This window comes from Octopus bimaculoides, chromosome 7 (genome assembly GCF_046866305.1).
Source record: "Octopus bimaculoides isolate indiv1 chromosome 7, ASM4686630v1, whole genome shotgun sequence".
Classification (NCBI taxonomy): Eukaryota; Metazoa; Mollusca; class Cephalopoda; order Octopoda; family Octopodidae; genus Octopus; species Octopus bimaculoides.
This window is the reverse complement of record NC_142934.1, coordinates 84729380-84750904: the sequence shown is the minus strand read 5'-3', so window position 1 is coordinate 84750904 and position 21525 is coordinate 84729380. Positions and strand designations below refer to the sequence as shown.

Genomic DNA, 21525 nt, shown 5'->3' with positions numbered 1-21525 from the left:
TTTCATAGACGCTGAAATATAATCGAAGGTATTTAAATGCAGAACGTAAACCTGGAATAAAATGTCATTAAGTATTGTGTCCGACGCGGTAATAATTTCGTCAGTTCGCACCTTAAAACAGTTAAAAATAACGAAAGAGCGAGAACGACCACGTAGACGATGCACCATTGGTTTGTCTAATCCATGTGTTAGTGATATATTGCTGCTTCGAAAATGAGGCTCTGTATAAAAGACCAAGGTCGCTCTCTTGACTTCACTATAGAAACCAGAACGAGGCTAGTTTAAAACGCCATCAGCACTTAAAGACAAAACACTTGATTCTTTATCAGACTCACGTAACTATTTCCTTATTTTTTACCTTTATTATACTTCGCAATATATTTTCATTAATTTTACAAGATTCTCTTGTTTTTCCCGTATCACCCTATTACATTAATATTTAACAATAACGTTCGTGTCTTTAATAATTTAGACTTAGTTCGAAAAGCTACGTGACAGATAATGGAAATTATGTTGTTTTAACGAGACCTAATTTCTCTTCCAACTCCTAAATACTCTTAATGATCGGAAATATTTCCAGATATGACCACCTACTCAAATTATCTCAACATGTCATTTTGTTTTTCAAAGATAGTAATTGTATTTTGAGGGTGATGTTTTGTTTTGTTTTTGTCCTGCTGCTGCTATTTCTAGCAAACCGGGTAACCTCATTAAGGCCTAGTTTTTGTGGTTGGATCAACGACATTTATGGTTATTGTTGTGGTTAGACTACATAATGACTAACTTCTCTTCGGTCAGAATAGAATCCAACGACGATATTAATATTAATTTTCTACTTTTAGTACAAAACCTGCAGTTTTGAGGGGCAGGGGGCTACTCGATTACATCGAACCCCCAACATCCGATTGGTATTTACTTACCGCCCCTCTAAAAGATTTAACGCAAAATCGAACTCGGCCGAATTTGAATTACAACAACAATAATAATATTAATAGAGATTTCCAGACAATGATGATAATTCATTCCTCAATAGGAACAGGACCTTAAATTTTTCGGGGAGGGTTTTGTGTGTTACATCGACCCCAGCGCTGAACTGGGACTTTATCGATCCCGAAACGTTAGAAAGCAAAGACGACCTCGGCATTTCATTCTTTTGAGGTCAACAATAATAATAATAATAATCATACTAATTTATTTTTTTTTATGATTTAGTTCACGCCTTAGCATTTTTCTTTCTAAAAAGAGTTGATGACATAGGGTGTACTCACAAAAGGCTGTCTGTCACGCTTGAATGCTTTTCATGGCAGATTTGTCTGTCGGCTCCATACTTTTTTTTTACTCTACGCTTCAACAAATTCGATAACTGAATTATTTTAACTTTCTGAATATTTTGGAATAATGATGTTGTTTTAAATATTAGTAGGATAACCCATATTTGACGACCTTAAATTTTCCAAAACAACAGTCCCATTTGTGTGTGTGTACATTAAATTCACGGAAATTCCGTAGTTTAGGCTCCGTGATAGAAAACCCCAAAAAGGAAATGGAAATAAAAGGTCTGATTTCGTGGCGCATTCGTGGATGCCGGACCCACAAAAAAAACCAAAAAAACTCGTATTTCTAAAGGCGTTCCAATTATAAACAAGAATTCCCACCGTGACCATCTCGTGTTTTAAAAGCGTTCTAAACGTGACCGTTATATGAATTTCATAAAGTGAAATACTACTATCTGTAAAATATACAGATCTAAGTGATTCCCGGTAACTCCGTGCATCTTATTCACCGAATGTCGTTTTATAAACGCCTCTTGCTTCTTGTTTGCTAAACAAACCAATTCTGTCTTGTGGTTTATTCGCCATCTCTTCTAATACGACCCCATCGTTTTAGATTTTTGTATAGTGTCCTACTCTTTTACTTGTTTCAGTCATTTGACGGTGGCCATGCTAGAGCACCGCCTTTAGTCGAGTAAATCGACCCCAGGACTTATTCTTTGTAAGCCTAGTACTTATTCTATCGGTTTCTTTTGCCGAACCTCTAAGTTACGGGGACATAAACACACCAGCATCGGTTGTCAAGCGATGTTGGGGCAACAAACACAGACACAAAAACATATACACACACACACATAGATATATACGACAGGCTTCTTTCAGTTTCCTTCTACCAAATCCACTCAAAAGGCTTTGGTCAGCCGGAGGCTTTAGTAGAAGACACTTGCCCAAAGTGCTACGCAGTGGGACTGAACCTGGAACCATGTGGTTCGTAAGCAAGCTACTTACCACACAGCTACTCCTACGCCTATATGTTGAATTTTTTTTTTCTTTCTAGAGATTATTGAAAACAAACAAAGACTTGTATAACGAAATTATGTTGGACCTTGGCACATAAATCCGTCATGATGACAATCTCTTAATCATATTACTAATCACAACAAAGATTATTTGAAAATGTGTTTATAATATAAGTATTGGCAGTGTGGTTAAGAGGCTTGTTTTGCAACCATGTAGTTTCGGGTTCAATTGTACAATGCGGCAACTAGGGCAGGTGTCTTCTATAGGCTCAGGCCGATCAATGCCTTGTGAGAGAAATTGGTTGATGGAGACTGTGCAGAAGCCCTTCCTATAAATGCTTGTGTGTGTGTATACTTGTGTATGGCAAAAGATCTATAGAATAAGTACCAGACTTAAGAATTAAGTACTAGGGTTGATTTGTTTGTCAAAACCGAATGAAGTGGTGCCCCAGTATGGTCACAGTCCAGTGTGCAAAACAAGTAAAAGATAAAAGATTATTCTTAGTTTAAATAATGTTTTTTTTTTTTTTTAATCATGATCCCTCTAAATATTCAGTACACTCTTGCCCCATCCTTCCTTGTAAGCTCACAATGACCCCTAAAGATGCTACTACCCAGGTTAAGAGCCACGAAGGCAGGGGTTCCCAACCTGGGGGTTCATGAACTAAATTCACAATTTAAAATATCATCATCGTCGTTTAACGTCCGCTTTCCATGCTAGCATGGGTTGGATGATTTGACTGAGGACTGGTGGACCAGGAGGCAACACCAGGCTCCAATCTGATTTGGCAGAGTTTCTACAGCTGGATACCCTTCCCAACGCCAACCATTCAGAGAGTGTAGTGGGTGCTTTTACATGCCACTGGCACAAGGGCCAGTAAGGCGGTACTGGCAACGGCCACGCTCAAAAAGGTGTATTTTATGTGCCACCTGCACAAGGGCCAGTCCAGGGGCACTGGCAACGATCTCGCTCGGATGTCTTACTGGCAAAGGCCATGCTCGAAATGGTGTATTACGTGTCACCTGCACAGGAGCAAGTCCATCAGCACTGGCAACGATCTCACTCGAATGTCTTTTCACGTGCCACTGGCACAAGTGTCAGGAAGGCGACGTTGATAACGATCACACTGCTGCTATATATATATAAAAGGATAAACATATTAAGAGGGGCCTGTGGTAAAACTCATATAAATAAAAGGGTTGGGAACTATTCCACTAAAGCTTTCATTAGTTGAATACACATGGCTTAAATTTTATTAGGAGTTCTGCTACTGAGTCAGGATTTCTTCGATAAAATTTGTGACATTCTTTAACTGTGTAGCATTCAGATTAATCTGTCAAATGTCATGCTTCATTTATTCACATTGTTTTGAATTAGTCATGGATTATCTTGCAGTTTCAAAATTCCAGTGATGTAATATTTTTTGAGAATGACATCATAGGTTTTGGCAGGACTGAATCTGGCTGGTATGAACTTTTAAGTGATGCAATATTCCCTTAGAATGATATCATAGGGCAGGTGTAAGAGACTGGATCTGGCAGGTGCGACCATTTCAATGATGCAATATTCCCTTAGAATGATATCATAGGACAGATGTAAGAGACTGGATCTGGCAGGTGCGACCATTTCAATGATGCAATATTCCCTTAGAATGATATCATAGGATAGGTGTAAGAGACTGGATCTGGCTGGTTTGAATAGAAACTAGGTAGACTATTTTGGCTGGATCTGGCCAGTTTAAAGGCTAAAGGGTTGAAGGGAAGTAGTTTAACTCCCATGTCAGGCTTGACTGAACAGACTCATGAATGAAGAGTTCAAGCCTTTTTTTTTTTTTCAGGTTATCTAAAACTAGTTCTGCATCTCAACCTGATCTACCATTTTCGAAACTGTAGGGCTTTAAGCCTTTAGCATTCAGTTTACTCTGTCAAATGTAAAGCTTATTTATTCACATTGTTTTAAATTAATCATACATTATCTCGTAGGTTTGAGATTCCAATGATTCGATTGTTTATTTTAATAATGACATTGTAGAGTAGGTGTGAGAGACCAGATCTGGCTGGTTTGATCATAAAACGGGTATAATATTTGGGTTGGACATGACCAGTTTAAATGCTAAAGGGTAGTGTGAGCCACTTGAGTTTGCTGCCACCCTGCAACTCCCGTCTGCCTATTCTTTGTACAGGCTTATACAGCAGACTCAAAAGTGCTGCCTGGGAAGGTTCCCCACTTCTACCAATTTTTGTATTTGTGTAAAGGCCGTGCCTTCAAGAGATGATGGTCCTATTAAACCCTTTTCGTAAATGACACGTCTCTCAATAGAGCCCATCTTTTACTTAGAGCACTCTGTAGGTTATGATGACGAGGGTTCCAGTTGATCCGATTAATGGAACCGTTTGGTCATGGAATTAATGTGCAAGTGGCCGAGCACTCCACAGACACATGTTCCCTTAAAGTAATTCTCGGGGAGATTCAGCATGATACAGGATGTGACATGGCTGGCCCTTTGATGTACAGGTTCTACTCATTTTTGCCAGCTGAGTGGACTGGTACAACATGAAATAAAAGTGTCTTGCTCAAGGACCCAATGCATTGCTAGGAATTGAACTCATGGTCTTATGATCGTGAGCCAAATACACTTACCATTAAGTCACACACCGTTTACTTAAAACAATAACACAATATGCAATTCTGTTAACCCTTTCAATAGGATTTTCCAACACAACAATCCAATGAGAGAATCTCTTTGCAATCACTTGACCAACAAGAAATAACAGCTAAATCTCTCAAACTGCACACTACCATCATAAATAAGACAAGCCAAATCAGTGTCACTTTATTGTGAAGTCTACCTGGCCATTTATACTTTAGCTTGCAACCTAATCTTAACAGTAACCCTCTCACCCTAGTCCTAAGCCCCAACCCTAAACCAGAAAACCAGGTCAGTTCATAGAGTAGGCTGCAGATACAGTGGTAGGACTGCAACACTAAAGTTGCACCAGTGAAACTTGATAAAAGACGACAGTATGATCAGAGTGGAAATTCCTTTGTGTCAGCTCAATTACTGTCTATCTGCATTAAACAACAACATTTTAGGTATTAAATGGTATAGTTATAGCTAAGTTGATTCCTTAATAATTTGTTAATAATTAGTGTCAAAGATGAATTTGATCAATGTTGATTTATGGATACAAAATATATTCATCACCATAAAATTAATATACTCCAAAGTCAATTTTGTGTGTATACAGCATATGTAAGTATATCCACATATGTAATTGAAATACTGCTCGTCTTTCCTACCATCACCTGTCACACCCTTCTTAAGTAACCCGTACCTCACAGCTTTATATACCAACCACTTCAATGAATTAATGAAAACAAGCAACTTATACCTCGTTTTACTTCTATGAAGAAACGAAATAGTGTTCGAAGGAGTGAGACTTATTTTCTCACAGACGAAGTAACATCTGCTGTATTCCTGCCTAACAATATTTTCCCGCTTGTAAAATACAACAGTGTATGACTGTTATTTTGCTGTTCAACAAAAGAGTTCTATGTGCTCAGTAAACCTGCTTGAAACAGTAGGCAAACATCCCCCGATTAACATTCCTTAACCCTCTCACATTCCTATTACTCTGTCAAATGTAATGTTTATTTTTTTGCATTAATCCTGCATTGTCTTGTAGATTTGAGCTTTTGATAATGTGCTTGTTTATTTTCTTATTTCTTTATTGCCCACAAGGGGCTAAACATAGAGGGGACAAACAAGGACAGACAAAGGGATTAAGTTGATTACATCGACCCCAGTGCATAACTGGTACTTAATTTATTGACCTCGAAAGGATGATAGGCAAAGTCGACCTCGGTGGAATTTGAACTCAGAACGTAGCGGCAAACGAAATACTGTTAAGCATTTTGCTCAACATGCTAACGTTTCTGCCAGCTCGCCGTTTATTTTCTTTTAATGACTTTGTAGGGTGTGTTTGAGAGACTGGATCTGACTGGTTTGAGCATAAATTAAGTGGAATTTTTGGGTTAAGTATGGCCAGCTTAAGAGCTTATCAAGCAATATAATTCTTGAGACACAAAAAGATGGGATGGCCATGACCGGAATGCCTTCCTTTTATCATCTGTTCACTCAAGACTGGGACTAACCAACAGTGACCAAACTTACTTTGATCTTTAGGGCTTTGCCATCCCATTTGTTCAGCAGATATTTCATAGCTGCCTCCTGCCTATGGATTTTAAAAGCATAGCCTTTGAAATGTGATGTGAGATAGCAGTCATGAGTGAGGGGTCGTCAGGAACTGGGTGTTTCTTGATGAGTTCAGTACTGACCCATAGGATGTTATTCACATCAGTTTTGAGCATTTGGGTGATGTATTCATTTTGGCTCTTATGATTTAGCTGGTATTGTCTCTTTCTCTCCATTTTTCCTGAGAAAATCCACCACTATCATTTTTCAATAGAAATTCACAATCCATGTCGAGACCTTATGGGTTATAATATCTATGAAGTGGATTTCCTCTATAGACCTGTCGAGTAACCAAAATACTGGTATCAGTATGGTTACTGCAAATGCATTGTGGGATTTTGTCTTGTAAGACGAAAGCTCTCATTGTCATATTTTTTGGTTATGCTTTATTCTCAAGATCTTAATATATTTTCATCAAAATCTAGGTATATATACTCATTTGGTGAATGTATTTATGTACTTATATATAAATTGTCCTAATCATCTTTTAACATTCATCTTCTATGCTGGCATGGATTGGACAGTTTGACAGGATCCATTGGGTCCAATAACTGCATTGTGCTCCAATATCTTCTTTGGTGTTATTTCTAAAGCTGGAAGCTATTCCCAACACCAGAAGGTAGAGTGATGGGATCGGTGAGATGGTGACTATAAGGAATGACGAACGAATGTGGATGGGTGATAGGTATTTGCTAATGAAAAGAGCTAAGTGATAATGACTGAGGTTGTTTCGAGTATTGGGTCTCACGGAGGCAATGACAGACCTTTGGCATTATCAAACTGTCCAACCAATGCCAGCATGAACAGTGGACATTAAATGATGATGTAGGGTTAAGGCATGGATGTAGTGAATGGTGGACAAGGGGCGAAGGAGTGGTCAATGATACATATGAGCCTGGAAAGGTAAGTGAGACTAGGTGATGACTGACAGAAGTGAGTTGTGACTGAGTAGTAATAATGATAGAATAGACAGAAGAAGGATAAGAGAAAGAGTGATGACATGTGACTGAGTTGGCTTAAAGAGTGTGAGGGTAGAGTAAGAGATGTATGGTGATGGAGGAGGAGAGATAACTTGCTGGTTCAGAAGAATGATCAATGTAAAATGAAAGCGGAGTGGGACAGTATTAAGAATGAAGGATGGATATCGAGTGAGAAGGATAAGTGGTGTCAGTATAAGATGATGAAATAGTCAGTTCTGATTGCATTTAATGACAGCAGCAGAATACTGCAGTGAAGCAGGTGATGAATGGGGCTAGTGATAGAAAGATGATGGATGGTTGGGATGGCTTGAGGAGGGAATTGGGAGAAAAGTCCAGTTGTGTCCACATCATCATCATCATTCAACACCCATTTTCCAGTTGGCATGTGTTGGATGGCTTGACAGATCCTGATGAGCCATAGTGCCCTGTCAAGCTCCCACGTCAGCTTTGGTAGGGTTTCTCCAGCTGGCACAGGAACCAGTCAGGTGGCACTGGCATTGACCATATTCGAATGGTGCTTTTTATGTGCCACCAGCATGGGAGCCAGTCAGGTGGCACTGGCATCAACCACATTCGGATGGTGCTTTTTACATGCCACTGGCACAGGAACCAGTCAGGCGGCACTGGCATTGACCGCATTCGGACGGTGCTTTTTACATGCCACCAACATGGGAGCCAGTCAGGTGGCACTGGCATCAACCACATTCGGATGGTGCTTTTTACATGCCACTGGCACAGGAACCAGTCAGGCGGCACTGGCATTGACCGCATTTGGACGGTGCTTTTTACGTGCCACCAACATGGGAGCCAGTCAGGTGGCACTGGCATTGACCGCATTCGGACGGTGCTTTTTACGTGCCACCAGCATGGGAGCCAGTCAGGTGGCACTGGCATCGACCATCTGGCTGCTTTATGCAAGAATGGGAAAGTAGATGTTAAATGATGATGATGAAGTATACTCCACAAAAGTAAACTTGTTTTAGAAATAATCCATTTCTCTTCTTTTTTTGAAAATGTTTGTATAAAATCTGTTGTACACCTATATTTAATATTCATGTTTATGTATTTTTTATTTTTTTTATTTACAGGAATTGAATCCAATCAAAAGCAAAAAGTTCTTGGACTGCATACTCCACCACACCTGCACACATCAAACTCATATATTCATCATGGGTTTGCAGTGGACAATAATTGCTAGTTTTTTATATTTTGAAATTGGAATGGTTTTCTTATTCCTGTTGCCTTTCATATCACCACTGACATGGCGAAAATTGTTTAAATCTCGCCTTTTATCACTAATATCTACATACTCATATTTGTATATTCGATTATTAATGTTAGCCTTAGCTGTTGCTTTCGTTGACTCAATTTGGCACCTTCGTAAATATAATAATGCAATCGACAAATTGGATACCATGACTGGAGTCATGCCAGGTGTTGGACAGAATCAGCATTTGAACCTGTTTCGAGCTCAACGTAATTTTTACATCTCTGGGTTTTCTTTGTTCCTCTGGATGGTCTTGAACCGTCTTGTCAAATTGATCACAGCCCAAGCTCAGCTGCAGACTGACTTGGAAGCCACTCATAAGCAAGCTATGAGTGCTACTGAAGCTGCTAATAGATTAATAAATTCCTCGGCACCCCCAGGAGAGAATCTAGCCAATTCTGAAAAGGAGAATGCCGCGAAACATCTCCAGGCTCTCAAAGCTAAGCTGGGAACAGCAGAGGAAGAATTACAAAATGCTAAAGGTGAATTAAAACAAAATCAGATTGATCTGATGGCCATGAAATCTCAGTCTGAAGCAACTAAACGTGAATATGATAGGTTGCTGGAAGAATATTCTGTCCTTCAAAAGAAAACCGAGAAGGATTCCAATAAAAAAGATGATTAATGGAAATAATGGGTAAACATTGATTTTTTCATGAAAGTTTTGAAGCTTAAGCCTACAAACTATATCTAACATGATGACAAACTTATTACTAATTACAGAACAAAAATAGTCTCAAGTATTATTACAGACTTTCAGAATTGGTCTGATGAGTTTAGTGAACGTGTTTGACCTGAATGAACACAAATGTAAGAAATTACTGTTACTTTACTTTCACATTGTGAAGAAGTGGAGAGAGGTCAAAAAAAAAAAAAAGAAAGAAAACAAATCAGTTTGTTGGTTATGTGCTTTTTTTTTTTTTTAAATGAATGATGCTTTTAATAAATGAAGACTGAAGAACAGAGAACTAATTGACCCGTTCCTCCGAGATTTACATCCAGCCAACCTAAACACTTAAAATGTCCTTGATGCCCTCCCATTAAATTGAGTTATTCATAAACAAGACATAACATTTTGTATTATTACGTTGTATATAAAAATATGCTATTTAATAAATAAACAAACATGTCTAAAAATATTTATTTTGTGTTTTGTTTTTTGTTTTAGAGAGTGTTGTTAAAACATAAGAACTTGAGATGTGTCAGAAACCTGTCTGAAGTCTGATAATTTAGTTTAATAAACTTTCCCATATAACAGGGTCTTATTACTCTCAAGGGCACTGCTGAAGTCTATATAGTTGTTGGTTTAGAAAGTTCACTTTCCAAACAATAGTTCCAAGTTCGGTCCCACTACATAATCTTTTGGACAAGTGATAATGCCTTTTTTTCACAGTATGTAAGCGAGGGTATTTTTATATATTTTTTTGAACATCTACTTTTCCATGCAAGCATTGACCAGATGGAATTTCTCAAGATAGGTTACAAACCCTCACCTGTTATCAACTAAGGTAATATTCCATATGGCCAGGCATGTTTTAACAGGTGATTGGAAATGAAGAACAACATTTGCCTTATAGTGGCACAACTAACACATATCAAGGCAAGAAAAACAGTAACCTACACACACATAGAAAAGAGATTTCTTCCAGTTTCCATCTATCAAATCCACTCACTACGCTTAGGAACATTAATTGTAAATAAGGTTTAATGAAAGATTTTAATTCAGAACTTATGAAAACAAGACATTTGTATTACAGAGCCAGGTTGGTATCAGAAGGGTTGAAAGGAAAGTGTTTCCTTTGTTAAAACTGAAGTTGGAAAAGTTTTATTTCTACAACCTCATCATGCCATACTCCTGCTATTGCAGAAACAGGTTACATGTCAGATTCTTGATAAAACAGCTATACACAATACACGTAGAAAGAGAAAATACACCCAACTCTGTCCATTAGTTTGTCTGCAATCATTATTCTTGAGCTATATATGTAACTATTTTTTTTGCTTTGGAGCCCAGGTGAAAGGAAAAGTCAGCCTAGGTCTGAGAGTGTTAGAATTCAAATAGTCCTGGCAAGATTTATCTAGAAATGATTATCTCCCTTATAATAACTGGCCAAGAATGAAGATGTTCAATAATGCTTGTGGGTTAGATTATAATGAAGCATCGAGTGTGATGAAATCATGTTAAATTTCTAATTGTGAATAAAAAGAAGAAATCAACGATAATGAGACTTTGACAAATTAATTGCACATAAGTACACTGATATTTAATTGAGCATATGTAGCGGGATAGACTTTCCTAATCATGGACTCAAACAATTCTCTTTTACTCTTTACTCTTTTACTTGTTTCAGTCATTTGACTGCAACCATGCTGGAGCACCGCCTTTAGTCAAGCAAAACGACCCCAGGACTAATTCTTTGTTATCCTAGTACTTATTCTATCGGTCTCTTTTGCCGAACCGCTAAGTTACGGGGGACGTAAACTCACCAGCATCAGTTGTCAAGCGATGTTGGAGGGACAAATACAAACACACATACATATAAATACGACGGGCTTCTTTCAGTTTCCGTCTACCAAATCCACTCACAAGGCTTTGGTCGGCCCGAGGCTATAGTAGAAGACACTTGCCCAAGGTACCACGCAGTGGGACTGAACCCAGAACCATGTGCTTGGTAAGCAAGCTACTTACCACATAGCCACTCCTGCGCCTGAAATATTTTAAGGTTCTCTTTATTATTTGTGATAAATAAAGATGGATTTAAAGAATTATCTAAAGATATCAGATCCACTTATCTTTTAAAGGACACACAGACATATCAACTGCACATAAATTTCAGCAGTGCACATTCAGAAAAAGACTACATATTAACCCTTTAGCATTTGAACTGGCCATATTTGGCCCAAATAATCAACCCGTTTTAGGTTCAAACTAGCCATATCTAACATCTCACACCTACCCTACAATGTCATTCTAAATATAGACAATCACGTTGCTGAAATCTCAAAGCTATGAGATAATGCATGGTTAATTTTTCTTTTTTTAAATGTAACTAAATGAGCTTTACATATAACTGAGTAATCGGAATGGTAATGGGTCAAAGCATGTAATATAGGTCCAACCACATATATAAAGATCTGGGGTTAACTTTTTGAGACAGTTTTTGGGAAAAAAAGTATGTTTTATATGCCATGAAACATGGTTACACATTCAACTTTTGTTCTGGAAAACACTTTCACTTACCATATACCACATGGTTCCAGGGACATTTTGTAGGATTATGGGCTACCATTGGTTGGATTTTGTATCCAATCAATGTCTCCACTCAGAAACTGAGAAGGAAAATGACTCAGCATACAACAAAAAAAAAACAAACAAACAAAATATTCATTAACTTTATTGAATTTCATCTTAATAAATATACTTTTAAAAATCAACTGGCTGCTGATTATAACTTAAAAACATTAATAATTTAAAAGATGCTACCTGTTCGTAAGCCTCCATTTATTACGCAAATCTTCAGGAGTTTTCTTTGGGGAAAATTCAAAGGATTTTAAAATCTGTGTCCAGTTGCAACCATATTTCCTAACTCCCCGTCTCAGTCTCCTCATTTCACACACTGAGAACTCATTTTTCTTTCTAGTTTTCTGTTCAGGTCCTTTATCACAAGAGCTTTTCTGAAAATATTGATTATTTTTTCGTAAATAAACAATTTAATGAGATTTCTTTTTGGTTAGTGAAAGTTTAGACTAGTTTTTTTGTTTTTCATATTCAAAATTATAAAACAAAACAAGAATACAATCTTATAACTGATAAGCAATGCCCTGTAAGCAGAATTTGGTAAATGAAAATTATATAGAAACCCATCATGTCTATACATGTATGAACACACACATGTGTATGTGTGTATATATATATATATATATATTCGTTTTTTTCCATCCTTGTTTTTGTATACATTCACTGCTTTCTTCCAAGGAATCTGATGCTCTTAGCTTAGTTTTTCTTTGGGGCTGGCCAGATTGGAGCAATATCGAGAGTAACCAGCCGAAATTGCAAAGATAATCTGGGATCTTGACTGAGGAAAGAAAACTCCAAACGACCCGTCCTTGTTTTCTTCGTATCGTCTATCTGGATGTTTTGTTGTCCTTTTTTGTATCACCTAACTGTCTGGATGTTTTGCCTTCTTGTCCCATTTTGTATTATTTATATATATATATATGTCTGTACGTATTGTCGTCGTCGTTTAACGTCCGCTTTCCATGCTAGCATGATGCATTATTCTCCATACAATTAAAATAGGTTTTATATGCATAATACCTAATGTTAAAATACTTTCACAGTGAACACAAGAAAATATGTGCATGCTTGTATTATAGTGTTGTGCTGTTGAGCAAGGCAGCAATACTGTCTGCTCCACTTTGCTGACTTGCAACAAACTGTATTGCCTGTTTTGGTTGAATACTCACAATTCAATACTTGGAGAGAATTCAGCATTGTTAATAGAACTGGGGGAAATTTACTCAGGGTGGCTTGCTGAATGGAAACTTAATAGTAAAGTGTGGGCACAAACATAATTCTTGTAGTAAAGTTAATAAATTTTAAATGAGACAAAAAAAAAAAAAATCTAATTTTAGTAAAGAGAACGATTATTATTTAGCTGAGTAATCTACCTCCCCTCCCACCAAAAATAATAGAACATTGGGACAAATCATGAAATTTTAATTAATGAAATTTAATTAAATATGGAATACAGTAGTGTGTCTAATCCTTAGCAATACAGTGACAACTCCATGTTTTGTTGTTATTTGACCTTATCAGTGAAGCAATTCCATTATCATTATAAAAAAAAATACTTTGCCATATATCAAGAAGCAGTATGGTTGCTATTGTAAGACTATATCAGGCCATTTATTATCATGAACCACATAACTGTGCATTGTTTTTAAGCAAATGTATGCAATTTTTCTGTTGTGCATTAGTTATATAATATGTGCACACATAGCACGGTGAGGTGGTATGTGCCCAAAAAAGAGTGGATTGTGAAATACTTTTGCCTTAAAATGTGGAGGGAAAAAAGGATAAATTAAACCATTAAAAAAAAATTTTAACCTGAGATTAATACAAACTTTAAAATTAGAGCAGGAAGTATTCTGATTGGTTGAAGACCACTCAGCTACATTGATATTGTTAGCAGAGGCTCACAGCAGAATATTGAGGATCTAGCAAAGCTGATGGGAAACAGAAATTCATGGCACAGTATCCCAGTAGCAGCTGCTTGGACAGGTAAAATTATAAATTCAGTAGTTGTTAAAGGGTGAGCATAGGCAAGAAATAAAGGTTGAGAAGCACTGACTTTCAGGGAGCATTATTTAGTTGGTTTTATTTCATTCTCTGAGCATTTAAAGCTTTTTGTTGTTTGTTTCAATTCTGTACTACTACTTGTTTGACTGCAGCCATGCTGGAGCACCGCCTTTAGTCAAACAAATCTACCCGAGGACTTATTCTTTGTAAGCCTAGTACTCTTTTACCAAACTGCTAAGTTACAGGGATATAAACACACCAACATCGGTTGTCAAGCGATGGTGGGGGACAAATACAGATGCATAAATACATACATACATATATATATATATATATGTATATATACAATGGGCTTCTTTCAGTTTTTATCTACCAAATCTACTCACAAGGCTTTGGTCGGCCAAAGCTATAGTAGAAGACACTTGCCCAAGGTGCCACGTAGTAGGACTGACCCATGTGGTTGGGGATCAACCATCTTACCACACAGCCACCCCTGCACCTATGTATGTAAATATATATATATATATATATATATATAAAAGTCTGAAACCTAGGTATTGCATTATCCTTAATCTGGGTTGTTCATTTTCGGATGTTCTTCCTAAGGTAAGACAAGTTTTTCATGTTTTGTTGCACACACGCATTTTTGCCAGTATATACGCAGTGAAGCTATACAATAGCGTCGTTTTTATATCGATTGCTATTCTCCAGCAAATATCGGTACCTTGTTGTACCATTCTTATGAATTTATATATATATATATATATATATATATAATGTTTATATACACATGCACACAAATATACACACACATATATATATATATACCATATTTTCCAGAATACAAGTCAAATTTTTCAGACCACAATTTACAGCCCCAAAACGCTAGGGCAACTTAGACACGAAGATGACCTTGGAGGCCTAAAACCTCCATGTGGAATGCAGCAGGCTTTTAAAGATAGTTGGGGTGTTAGAATGTTTACACTACATGTTTAGACTATATACTCCATTGACTTGTATGCATGAAAAGATGGTACACGCTGTCAAATAGTTGCCATTAGAAATGGCATCTAGCTTTAGAAACCATACTAAGGCAGGGACTGGATGGAGTATGATGCAGTTCTCTGTCTCATCAGAACCCGTCAAACTGTCCAACCAACGCAAGCAAAGAAGACAGATGTTAAAAGGTGATGATGATGTCTATTTTATATATATATATATATATATATATATATATATATATATATATATATATATATATATATATATAGGGAGAATTCACCAGAAAAACAAAAGACGAAGACAGGTGGTGTAGAAAACAAATAGATGTATTAGCATAACGCTCGGGAATTGAAAAAGTCTTTAACACTCTTCTACAGAAAGAAACAAGGAGAGAAAAAAAAGGTGTGTAGTGGTTAGCGACCTATCATACTATATATAGCAAATAAATAAATAACAGGCGATAACACCCAACCTGGTGCATATCATTTAAGTACCTGATTCTATCCTTGATATTAATATTAATATATATATATTATAATCCATATGAAATCAAGAGAAGGAAATGAAGAGTTAGTGGTTATAATTATTTCTTCCTACAGCTGTAGGAAGAAATGATTACCAATTTAATATACTGATGTAGGGAAATTTTATTTCCTAAAGATGTAAGGTACAGAACCATTGTTTTCTTGGATGTAATCATCCCTTTAAGAGGTTAATATATCCTTTAATTAACTTATATATAAATATATATACATACATACATATATATATATATATATATATATATATATATATATATATATATATATATCAGGGACGTGCTGCCTGGGTAGGCTAGGTAGGCAGTGCCTAACCTGAATAAAATAGACTGATAGTAATATTTTCTTTTTATGGCAAAATATGTACCTAATTCAATAAAATTATGAAGGTTACTCTGATTACTCTGCATAAAATACAAGATATTTTATTTCTTTGTAGATTAGGTAGGCATAATTCGTTCCTGCCTTTCAATCTCAGTATTAAAGCTACACATAGGACTGCTGTAGTACATGTGCTGAATACATTCTTACAACAATGTTTTCTTTATGTGTTATAAAGGCAGAAGTAAATCTGCCTTCAGTCGCATGCCTGTGTTTCACTTATTTTTTTGTATGTTTTACAACATAAATGTCACCAACTGCCTACCCTGAGTAATTACTGATGGCACGTACCTGATATATATATATATATATATATATACAGTATGTATGGATCAAAACGGTTTAATTCAAATTCGCTGGTACTCCAAGTTTCAAGCATGATGCTAATCTTCAGCCACTTTGAATTTATATATATATATATATATATATATATATATATATATATAGGTGCAGGCATGTATATATGGTAAAAAGTTTGCTTCCCAACCACATAGTTTTGGATTCCATCCCCCTACGTAGTACCTTGGGCAAGTGTCTTTTACTAGGGTCTAAGGTTGACCAGTCTCGTGAATGGATTTCATAGATAGAAACCGAAAGAAACCTGTCAATGTATGTATAAACAGTGAAGCCTCGTACATTCTTTTGCCTAGCCAGCCTCTGTCAAACTGTCCAACCCATGCCAGCATGGAAAATAGACATTAAATGATGATGATGATATATACATGCATGTGATTGGTATAAGTGTCACTTAAATACAAGCAGTCATTCATTTCAAACATTCCATGGTAATATGATACTTGGAAACAGGTGAGGGCTAGAAACAGGAAAAGCATCTGGTTGCAAAAAAAATCTGCTCAATAAATTCTGTCCAATTCAGAGACATATGGGAAAGTGGATGTTAAAATAATGATCACACACATACACACATTTTAATATTATCTTTTAACTGACAGTAAGTTACAAAAGTGAACTTAAAAGCCAAGGGTTTTATGGGTGATATATAAGAAATTCACTTGAAATCTGAGAACTTTCTTCTATGTACAGAGTAAATTAAAATTATTTCCAGAGTATAACTGGAAGATCAAACAAAAAAACATCTACATTAAAGGTTTATAGGTACATAGTACTAGGTTATGCAAACAATATACTATAAAGTATGCTAGATGCTTTTTATAAGTCAGCACCACGCCCTATCGCATCAGCAGTGTTTGTTACATTATTTTTAAGTTTGTTTCTTACTGATTTTTGCTATAACGTTTTGTATCGAGATGTCAGATGTAATCAGACAATGTGATCAGAGACTAAAGTGGGTAATGAGTGTATATGCCATATATATATAGTTCATAGTATATTGTGTTTGCATAACGAAGTACCATGTACCTACAGATCATTAGTCTTCGTGTACCAGCTCCAGGAATGCGTCTAATATGTAAATTGGTATATCCAATAACTTAACACTGCTGTATGTGGTGAGTATATAAGCAATGTGTTTGGAGGTAAGAATGGGTTAGATGAGTGCTGACAAAGGGGCAACAACCCCCAAAATATGGCATATACACTCATTACCCACTTTTGTCTCTGATCACATTGTTTACATCTGATGTCTTGATACGAAACATTGTAGCAAAAAATCAGTGCTTGTTATAAGTTCTATAGAATATTTGTAGAAAAACCTTACAAATAATGTATGGTTTTCAAACAGCCTGCATGTTAAGCAGCCAAAAATGTAAATATACCCATACATGTGCATGCACAAGCATGTATACACTTGTATGTTAATACATGTATAAACATACAAAGTCCTCGTAAATCAACAAGACACCATGCTCTGGACTTGGGCATAAATAGAAGATCGCTTCAGATAATGATGAAATAATTTAACTACAAGCCTTACATACCACAACTCTTTCATGGATTAACTGAAGATAATGGAGACCGCCGTTTACAGTTCTGCAAAATCTTCGTTAATCATTGTGAAGTTACACCTACTCCATTCAATAAGATAGTGTGGTCTGACGAAGCATAATTCAAGTTATCTGGAAGTGCAAACAGACACAATTGCACTTACTGGGCTTCAGAGATTCCGCATCTAACTATCCAAAGTCAATTAATTACTTTGTCTTAAATTGTCATTCTAAGTAACTGTATAGTGACTTTATTGCCACCCTGTGTGTGTGTGTGTATATATATATATATATGCACACAAGTCTTTTTCTGGTTCCATCTACTAAATCCAATCATATAATTTTGGTTGGCTATGAGTGGGATTGAACCCAAAACCACTTGGACGAGAAGCAAGCTTCTTAACCACACAGCCATGCCTGCACCTATATACATCGTTAGCAGATAACCTATGTCATTATAAAATACAATTATATCAAAACTACATAAAAATGTCCTACCCCAATTTGTTTGTATTTATTGTGGAGGTCTATGGCTGTTCTTGATGGGTGAAACGGATAAGCATATCGTATCTGTTTCCAAGACCGGCCCATTTTAAGCACACCATCTTTTAAATATTCAACTTCTTCCTTTGAGTAATCTTAGCGCTTTTTCCTTTTACGTTGGTCGCCATTGCGTTTTAATAAAAAAGGGGAGCGGTGATTTGGTGGAGTGATGTTCTGTAAAAGAATACGAGCAAACATCTACAAAACAATCAGTTATCCTAACAAGTTCAGTGTTAGTCTTTTAAACTGACATGGGTTAGATCGATCTGCTGTGACAACTTAAAAGCTGTGCATCCCTTTTATCATTACCTTCATCATCATCATCATCATCATCATTTAATGTTTGATTTCAATGTTGACCTGGGTTGGACGGTTTGCAAGGATCAGGCATACCCCAGGGCTGCACCGAGAGATTCACCGTCAGCTTCAGTATAGTTTCTGTGGTTCAATGCCCTTCCTAATGCCAACCACTTTAGTGAGTGCTCTGGGTAGTGGAAAGTGGTGCATTTTTCATGCCACTGTTAAAGCCACTGAGTAACATACAAGACGAGAAAAGAACAGACAAAAGATAAAAAGCCTTCTCAACTAAGTAAGTAGAGTAGGAGGTGGAACAAGTAATTAAGATGACAGGGTTATGCCAAGTGTTGAAAGGCTAAAGAATGATAGAGGGACGAGCAAAGGTGTCATGCTATGGCCTTCCCTTCATTTTCACTTTCCCTCACTCTGTCCCTTTCCTTTTTTTTCCTCTCTTTCTCGTCCCTCCCTAATTCTTCAATCCCTCTGCTTCGACATGACCGGTGTTCTGCCAAGCCTGACCTTTCTTTCTTGGTTTGACTATCATCCAAGTAACCTCTCTTATATTCCTTCCCACGACTTTCATCTCTTATGTCCCTGCCGTAAGGCTTCACTTCCACATACGCCAGCTTAATTTGATTTGTCCTTAGTCGAAAGACAGATGTTGTTAATGTCCTGTTGTTTGTATTTGTAATTGTGTACTATTTCTCCATTGTTTACATCTTCGTTTTCATATAAATTCACTTGCTTTATTCCAAGGAGTCTAGCGCTCTTAGCTTAGATTTTCTTGGGGCCGGCCAGATTGAAGCAGTCTCGAGTGTAACCAGCCAAAACTGTTAAGATAATCTGGTACTCGTCTGAGGATAGGAAGCTCCGAATGACCCATCCTTGTTTTTTCCTGTCCCTTTTTTGTATCATCTGTCTGGATGTTTTTGTGTCTCCTTTTATGTTCTTGTTCTATTTTTTTGTTTTCATTTTTATATATAGAGGAAATACATGATAACACTGTATTATATAAGGGTGGGCGGAAGTAGCTGGAAAAAAGGTAGAGATGGAGGTGACAAGATGCAAGAGTATGCATATATTCTGTGTATACTGAAGAGAGTGGGCTACAATCTTAATCAAAATGTGTAAATGAAAAACGCTTAATGACTTACCTGTTTGACTGGTGTTAAAATAAAATCATAAACATTTCCACTACATGATTTAGGAGAACTAACTGGAATTTCTTGATGAATATAGGAATAGGTAACTGTGTTTTTCTTATTGGTCTTTGCGAGATTTTTGATGAAGTCTCTTTCAAGTTGCCTGAGTTGACGATGGAAAGGGCAAGTCTGAGGATCAGTTTCAAGAATCCTATTGTAATTGCGGCTTGTGAGTAACCGATTTCCGCAAGAAGCTGGAGCATTTCCAGCTTGAAAATAAGACAAACAGATGTTATTTCAGCTGAATTGAATTAGTTTAAAATATTTATAAATATCTATAAATTTCATCATCAACATCATCAACTTCTAATGTCCATTCTCCATGCTGGCATGAGTTGGATGGTTTCACTGGAGCCGACAAGGTCAGGGGCTGCATGAGGTTCCATAGTCTGTTTCGGCAAGGCTTCTGTAGTTGCATGCCTTTCCTAACACCAACTTTTTACTGAGAGTTCTGGGTGCTTTTTACATGGCACAAGTACCAACTTTCAGGAATAATAATAATTTCAGTTTCTTACCAAGAAATAGGCATTATCATCTCTAGATAATCTATGTTTTTTTGCAGAAATTACTTCATCATCATTGGTTTAATGGCCACCTTCCCATACTTGCACATATCAAATGGAATTTATTGAGGCAGATTTTCTATGGCCAAAATACCCTTTCTGTCACCAACCTTCAATTGCTTCAAAGCAAGGTAATATTTCTCCATGGCCAAACCAGTTCTTGTAGAATATTGGAAATGAATGACACAGCTTATATGGCACTGACAACCATTTCTAACTATTAAATGATATCAAAACAAAGACACATAAACATATACACACTCACACACAAACACTTATATATATATACATACATATATGTACATACATACATACATATATGTGCTGTGCATGAGAAGACCCGGCAAGCCAAGTGAGATCTAAATCCAAGGCCTCTGCCAGGGGTGTAGCCAGCCCACTCGTGCGTACCTTTCCAAAATTGGACACTAAATTCCGCTTGCAAAGACTTGTTGAGGCAAGTGAAATCGAACTAAATTCGACGACTGGCACCTGTGCCAATGTCGTCTCCTTCATTGGACACGAAACTCAGCTTGCGAAGACTTATTGGGGCAAGCGAATAGCGAAATCAGGATAGCACCTGTGCCCAGCGTCGCCTTTCTGGCACTTGTGCCCGTGACATGTGTAAGGATTTTCAAGCGAGATCGTTGCCAGTGCCCCTGGACTGGCTCTTGTGCAGGTGGCACATAAAATACACCATTTTGAGCATGGCCATTGCCAGTACCGCCTGACTGGCCTTCGTGCGGGTGACACGTAAAAGCACCCACTACACTCTCTGAGTGGTTGGCGTTAGGAAGGGCATCCAGCTGTAGAAACTCTACCAAATCAGATTGGAGGCTGGTGTTGCCATCCGGTTTCACCAGTCCTCAGTCAAATCGTCCATGCTAGCATGGAAAGCGGACGTTAAACGATGATGATGATGACGATGATATATATATGTATGTATACTCTTTACTCTTTTACTTGTTTCAGTCATTTGACTGTGGCCATGCTGGAGCACCA

General features: G+C 37.1%; 2 protein-coding genes across 2 annotated transcripts in view; one reads left to right on the top strand and one right to left on the bottom strand.

The window, feature by feature from the left end:
• Nucleotides 1–278: 278 nt before the first annotated feature.
• On the top strand, nucleotides 279–9932 carry LOC106870140 (B-cell receptor-associated protein 31). The gene is made up of 2 exons (XM_014916132.3): nucleotides 279–335; nucleotides 8615–9932. Exon 2 carries the CDS (start codon nucleotides 8696–8698, stop codon nucleotides 9416–9418), a length of 723 nt encoding a protein of 240 aa, XP_014771618.1. The 5' UTR covers nucleotides 279–335; nucleotides 8615–8695; the 3' UTR covers nucleotides 9419–9932.
• Nucleotides 9933–12172: 2240 nt separating this feature from the next.
• LOC106870139 (uncharacterized) overlaps nucleotides 12173–21525 on the bottom strand; it is a 118281-nt gene continuing 108928 nt past the window's right edge. Inside the window, exons 15-16 of the mRNA XM_089355590.1 lie at nucleotides 19916–20172; nucleotides 12173–12468 (exon numbers count right to left, since the gene is read on the bottom strand). Coding sequence (XP_089211716.1) covers nucleotides 12274–12468; nucleotides 19916–20172 — 452 coding nt within the window. The 3' untranslated portion in view covers nucleotides 12173–12273. The remainder of the gene's footprint in view (nucleotides 12469–19915; nucleotides 20173–21525) is intronic.